General features: G+C 46.1%; 1 protein-coding gene across 1 annotated transcript in view; it reads right to left on the reverse strand.

Moving 5' to 3' along the window:
• STXBP1 (syntaxin binding protein 1) overlaps window positions 1–7041 on the reverse strand; it is a 67447-nt gene extending 60406 nt beyond the window's left edge. Inside the window, exon 1 of the mRNA XM_065928404.1 lies at window positions 6812–7041. Within this exon, the coding sequence (XP_065784476.1) occupies window positions 6812–6848 (37 nt within the window). The 5' untranslated portion in view covers window positions 6849–7041. The remainder of the gene's footprint in view (window positions 1–6811) is intronic.
• Between the last annotated feature and the right edge of the window lie 306 nt (window positions 7042–7347).

A 7347-nucleotide genomic window follows, 5' to 3' on the forward strand; every position in this document is an offset into this window, starting at 1 on the left:
TGGTGTTGGAACAACTGGACACTCACAAAAATATTTACATGTACACAAAAATGAAAAAAACATTTACATATACACAAAAATGAAATTTGATCATAATTCACAATATAAAAGATTAACTCAAAATAGATCAAAGACTAAATATAAAGCCTAAAACTATAAAACATCCACATGAAAATACAGGAAAAAAATCTTTGTGAATTTGGATTATGTAAAGATTTCTTAGATAGGATACCAAAAGTACAATTCATAAAAGAAAAAATGGATAAACTGGACTTCATAAAAACTTAGAATTTCTTCTATTTGAAAAATACTGTTAATAGAATAAAAAGACATGTCACAAACTGTGAGAAAATATTTGTAATTCATGTATCTGACAAAGACCCAGAATGCATAGAAAACCCCTCAAAAATCAATAAGAAAACAGACAAACCAATAAAAAATATGCAAAAGATTTAGATGTTCCACCAAAGAAGATACATATGGCAAATAAATACAAGAAATGCTTAACACCATTAGTCATTAGAAAAATGAAAATTAAAATCATTAGATACAACTAACTAGGAAAAGGGCTAAAATTTTTTAAACTGACAATACCAAGGACTAACAAGGATGCTAGTTAAAACTGTAAAATGGTTACAGCCACTCTGGAAAATAATTTGACAACTTCTTGTAAGGTTAAATACACACTTACCACATAACCTATTAATCCCACCCCTATGATTCATGGGGTCACAAAGAGTTGGACACGACTGAGCGACTGAACTGAACTGAACCGAAGTATGTATATATATATATATCTCCAAGTGATATGTTCATAGAAAACCTGTGAATGTTTCTAGAAACATTATAGAAGCACTTGCAATTGCCCAGAGCTGGAATAATTCAAATGTCCTTAAGCTGAGGAATGGAGAAACAAATTGTTACATATTCATACAACAGAAGAGCAGCCAGCAATGAGAAGGAGCAAACTACAGATACATACAATATTGATGATTCTCAAATGCCTTATGTTAAGTTAAAGAAGGCACATTCAAAAAGCTATGTACGGTATGCCTCCACTGTTAGGACATTCAGTGCTCACCAGGGGCTTGGGGTGGTAGCACAAGGGAATTCAGGGAGTGATGACCTGTTCTGTATTTTGATTACTGTGGTGGTCATATGACAGCAGGTAAATCTGAAATTTGAAGAACTGTTCACTAAGAAGGGTAAATTTTACTTAGGCAAATTATTTTGTTGTTGTTGTTTAGCTGCTAAGTCATGCCGACCTCTTTCACAACCCCATGAACTGTAGCCTGCCAGGTTCCTCTGTCCATGGGATTTCCCAGGCAAGAATATTGGGGTAGGTTGCCCTTTCCTTCTCCAGGCAATCAGGGCTGGAACCCACGTCTCCTGCTTGGCAGGTGGGTTCTTTTACCACTGAGCCACCAGGGAAGACCTATGAAATTATACCTTAAAATTGAAAAAACACAACATGAATTTAATATATTTCAAAATACACTTAAATTATTTGTATGCTATCCAAGGTTTCGTTTTTTAAAAAAAGTATAAGAATGAATGAAAATTGCTTCAATTTAGGTGTTCTCTCAACTTCTGACACATCCTATGACTCATGGTCCCATCTGAAAAAGGTATGCATTTTATGTACCCACACTCTCCTGCAAAAATGAAACTACATTCTCTTCCCAAAGAATGTGATTCTTATAAACTAACATGGGGAGAAACTGCTAATAGTTAGGAAACAAGAAAAGCAGTACCTTTTGTAACTCTTGAATCTTTGAAACACTCTGACAAAACTTCAGGGAACAAGAGTAAGATTTGGATTTGTAAATTACGGCATGGATTGACATAACTGAAGCATCATCCATTAACATGACGTAGACACAGAATCGGAGAAGGCAATGGCAACCCACTCCAGTCCTCTTGCCTGGAAAATCCCACGGGCAGAGGAGCCTGGTAGACTGCAGTCCATGGGGTCGCTAAGAGTCGGACACGACTGAGCGACTTCACTTTCACTTTTCACTTTCATGCATTGGAGAAGGAAATGGCAACCCACTCCAGTGTTCTTGCCTGGAGAATCCCAGGGACGGCGGAGCCTGGAGGGCTGCCGTCTATGGGGTCACACAGAGTTCGACATGACTGAAGCAACTTAGCAGCAGCAGCAGCAGCAGACATAGAATGCCTAGCGGGGCGGAAGGGGGAATGAAATTCTCCTTTCTCTTGCAATCTCTTTACAAAGTAGAAAGCAGAAAAAACAAACAAAACCCTACATTTATAGAAAGAAATTAAAGGGGAAAAAGTAAAGAAATGAGCAGAATGGCAAACAAAAGTTGGATGTGGTTATTAATCATCCATATGTTCTTCAGGTCTATTCTTCCATTTTCCAGCTCATCTGCACCTCACACAGGAAGTTTACCCAAGACTTCACTTTCTCCCCCAAAACCGTGGCCCCACAGGATATAGGTAGCCTATCTCTTCTTGAAATCCTCTAACACTTGTACTGACACTCTTGTAGATCTTGTCATAACGATAAGATTGACTAAAAGAACTGTTTTGTTGTTCAGTCGCTAGCTAAGCTGTGTCCGACTCTTTGCGACCCCATGGACTGCATGCAGCACACCAGGCTCCTCTGTCCTCCACTATCTCCCCAGGTTTGCTCAAACTCATGTACATTGAGTCAATGATGCCATCCAACCATCTCATTCTCTGTCACCCCCTTCTCCTCCTGCCCTCAATTTTTCCCAGCATCAGGGTCTTTTCCAATGAGTCAGCTGTTCACATCAGGTGGCCAAAGTATTGGAGCTTCAGCATCAGCCCTTCCAATGAAGATTCATGGATGATTTCCTTTTGGATTGGCTGGTTTGGTCTCCTTGCTGTCCAAGGGATTCTCAAGAGTCTTCTACAGCACCATAGTTCAAAAGCATCAAGAACTGTATTAGATGCTATACCTGCACTATTTCTTTTAAAACTCATAGAACCACACAAGGTAGGTGCTATTATTACCGATTTTATAGATGGAGAAACTGAGGCAAAAAAGGATTCTATTATTTCCCAAAGCCTAGACCAGAATTTTATTCCAGGTGGTCCAAATCCAGAGTTCTTTCTCTGAATCACTATACATAAAGATGCATCCAACATTCACCCAACATTTACGAGGACAAAGTACTAACTGTCATACTAAAGACAGATTTAAGAGTAAGAGGAGATCCTATTCTCCCCTCAAAGAGCTTCTGGTTTAGTTGGGTGAGACCAACACAAAGAAGCACGATAACTGGTTATACCCTAAGCGTGTCAGCAGAGTGACAGGAAAGGGGGCACAGGACTGTCTGTGTCTGTCATGACAGTGTGAGATGGCCCCGTGTTTGAGTGTCCCTGTATCACCACATAATTCCTACCAGGCTCTCAACAGATCTTCGTTGAATGAACAGCTAACACTGACCCATATCCTCTACTTTTGTTGTACCTGTACCTATTGTCACCCACTGAGCATGGGTCTTTATCTAATATATTCATCCCTGCTCAGTTCAGTTCAGTCGGTCAGTCGTGTCCGACTCTTTGCGATCCCATGGACTGCAGCGCACCAGGCCTCCCTGTCCATCCCCAACTCCTGTAGCTTACTCACTCATGTCCATTGAAAGATACGGCAGGAAAGATATGACAGGAAGCCACAAACTACATTTATCTTGCTCTTGATCATATCCTTAAAAACACTGGTTCATTCTATGAATATCTATTGACAGCTAACTATGACCAGCCACCGACAATTTTTGGTATGGGATACAGGGATGAATCATGTAGTCATGTATGGATGTGAGAGTTGGACTATAAAGAAAGCTGAGTGCCCAAGAATTGATGCTTTTGAATTGTGGTGTTGGAGAAGACTCTTGAGAGTCCCTTGGACTGCAAGGAGATCCAACCAGTCCATCCTAAAGGAGATCAGTCCTGAATATTCACAGGAAGGACTGATCCTGAAGCTGAAGCTCTAATACTTTGGCCACCTGATGTGAAGAACTGACTCATCTGAAAAGACCCTGATGCTGGGAAAGACTGAAGGTGGGAGAAGGGGATGACAGAGGATGAGATGGTTGGATGGCATCATCGACTCAATGGACATGAGTCTGAGTAAACTCTGGGAGTTGGTGATGGATAGGGAGGCCTGGCGTGCTGCAGTCCATGGGGTCGCAAAGAGTCGGATACGACTGAGTAACTGAACTTAACTGAACTGAACTGAACAGGGATGAATATATTAGATAAAGACCCATGCTCTCCCAGAAGCAACATTCAAGGGGATGAAACAATCAAACAAGTATCAAAAGCAAAAAACCACCCCAAAAACTAAATAACATCACTTCATATAATTTTAAGTGCAATGAAAAAAATAAAATTAGGGAGTATGATAAACAGTGACTATGAGGTGTTAATTTTTAGATTGGGAAGACCAGGTTGTGAAGGTGATGTTTAAACTGGGACGTTGGTTAAAAAAATCTTTGGTTTATTTTTTTAAAGGAAAAAAGCAAAGCTAGAAACCCTTCCAAAATTAGGAGTCAAAGTTAACAGAATCCTTTATGTCACTGACAAAGAATTGCAAAAATATTTTTTCCAAAATTTTTACCTAACTCAATTGTTATAGAAATAGAATGCTGTTTACACATTCACCAATTTTATGTAAAATTAGCTTTTTTTTTTTTTTGTAAACAGTGGCTTTATTTCAGAAAATAAATTCTGACCATATGGCATATTGGTGTTTTTTGATACTTGCTTCTAAAAAAAGCTGTTGGGGGGGGGGGGTTACCTGCATGAACAAGCATTACAGTAAAAGAACACAGAAATGTGATTTCCAGAACACTTGCTTCAAGAATTCTGTTTTTAAAGCACCTTATTCGAATATAACATTAGAAAGAATGTAACATTCAACAGAACATTCCATATTTCACAACCCTTTAGAAAGCATATTGGAAGGAAATGGTATACCTAGAAAAATGAAGAAGGTTATTATTATTATTATTATTATTAACTAATGTTGCAAGGAAATGGACACCAGGTTTTAGGAAATTAATTAACGCTGATTTTGGCAAGTCATTTAACTGCTCTGAGCCTCCATTTCTTTCCCACGGGTAAAATGAGGGTATTGACATTAGAAGATCCCTAGGGGTCCTTCCAGTCCTAAGCGCTTTTATTGGCCTTTAAAATAGAACGTACGTGATTTGGAACCTTTACCGAATGGGGTAGGCAGGTGTTGTCGTGGGCACTTTTTAAAAAAACTTGCTCATTTGGGTTTCAGTGTTTATAACAATTTTCTCCTGGAGTAATAGGTCAGATAAGGTTGTATAACTGGGAAAATTTTGTATATATCAACGTAAAGACCGAATAAGAAGATACAGTGATGCCCCAAAGGACCATCACAGTCAAAAATCCAATCTGACAGCCAAAAAGAGAGGAATTGCTCTAATCGGAGAGAATAGTTGGAAAGGAAACGGTCATTTCCACCATTTTTCTTCTATTTCCTTTCTTATCCTCTCCCACAGAGAAAAGTCCACTTTTAATTCTCTCTCGATTCCAAAAAAGACGGCAAAACCCACAGCAGTCCTCTCCCGTTTTCTGTTAAAGATAACGGGCAAAATATTGAAGAGGCACTATTTGCCTACACAAGATCGCCAAGCTTCTTTAGCGCCAGAGACGCCGTTTTCCAAATATGACCACCGTCAGCCCTCACTCCGCTGCAGCCCCACAATCTCCATCATCCATTTTTTAAAAAAAATCCATTTAAGTCGAGCCTTTCATCCAAACCCAAGAACGACCATTTCCTCCCTGCAAGAGGGGTTGGCACGGCCCGAAATCAAGCCCCGGCTGAATCCTGCGAACAGGCAGACCGCAGACTGCGGTGCTGGGCAGGGCCACTCCTCCGGCGCATCCTAGAGCTCTCCCTGTCTCCCAGGTGATTGAAGACGGTTCAGGACCCTGAGAAGACCCCGCCCTCGAAGCCAAGACCCCGGCTTGGGAGGAGGAGCCGGGTGGCCTCGGCCTCGGCAGAGCGAAGCCTTTGGAAACAAACAGGCTTTCTCTCCCGCTGCCAGGAGTTGGCCCCTGGGCGAGCGAGCGGTGCGCCAGAGACCCGCGGCGCGCGGAGCCGCCGCTCCCAGGTGGATCACTGCGGCCGGGGACCGCGGCTCCGGCTCCCGGGGAGGGATCTAGAGGGAAGCGGGCAGGAGGACGCAGGCCGAGATCTGGCTCGTCACGACTCCAAGGAGGAGGGTGGGAAAGAGGGAGGGACTGAGGATGGAAAGAGGAGTGGAATCGAGGAGCTTGGGGGAATAAATAAGGCGAGGGGAAGGAGAGGGGGAAATGGGGAGAAGGCACTCGGGGTGACGGAGGGGGATGGAGGGGAGGATAACAGGCCGCAGTGGGGGTGAAAGGCGAAGTGAAGGGGGAGACGTGGAGCGATGGGGGTGGAGGGAGATGCAGGTAAAGACCGAAGGGAGGGATGGGGCGAAGAGGGGAGGGCTGCGATGAGGGGTCAGGGATGCGGCGAAGGCGGGGGGGGCGGGGGGAGGAGGAGGAATGCGGGAAGAGCAGAGCGGGGGAAGAAGGGACGAGGGCCGCAGGAGGCCGGGAGGGACTTCCCTCCGCAGAAGGCGGCGCCGGGATAACGGGACCCTCCCAACCCGGGAGCCTCAGGCCGAGCGGGGAGCGAGAGGCGAGAGCGGAGGCAGCGGGCAGGCGGGGGGCGGGGGGCGAGCTGCGGGCAGGTACCGAGCCCGCTTCCCCCGGGCAGCCGTAGCCGCCGCCTGCGGGGAGGAAACCCGACTCCACTTACTCTCTCCGACCACCGCCTTGAGGCCGATGGGGGCCATCGCGCCGCGCGAGTCTCTGGGCTCCTGGCCTCCTCACGCGAAGCCCGCGGACACCGCCGCCTCCCCGGGTCGTCGGCGCGCTCTGCTGGATGCCGCCCGCCGCCCCTGCAGCCGCGGCTCGGAAGCGATTGACGCGCGGGCTCGGCGCGGGAGCGCGGCGCGAGCCAAGCCAGAGCGAGGCTGCCGACCCGCCGGGGCGCGCTCGGGGGCGGGCCCGGCGGGAGGGGCGGGGTCTCGCACCGCCGTCGGCGTCACCCGCGCGCCTCCGCCAATCGCACTGCGGCCCGGAGGCTCGGCCCCGCCCCCCGAGATGCGGCTGGACGCGAGGCGGTCCCTGGCTGGAGAGACAGCCGCGCCCTCCCCCTCACCTCACGCGCCGCGCGCGCGGCCCGGCCGCCGCGCGCTCCCGGCGCGCTGGGTCCTAAGGTCCTCTCCGCAGCCTCCGCACCTGAATCCCGGGCCTCCTAGGAGCTTTCCATCACCCCCCTTCACTACCCCT

The sequence above is a fragment of the Muntiacus reevesi genome, chromosome 3 (assembly GCF_963930625.1).
Source record: "Muntiacus reevesi chromosome 3, mMunRee1.1, whole genome shotgun sequence".
NCBI classification, from domain to species: domain Eukaryota; kingdom Metazoa; phylum Chordata; class Mammalia; order Artiodactyla; family Cervidae; genus Muntiacus; species Muntiacus reevesi.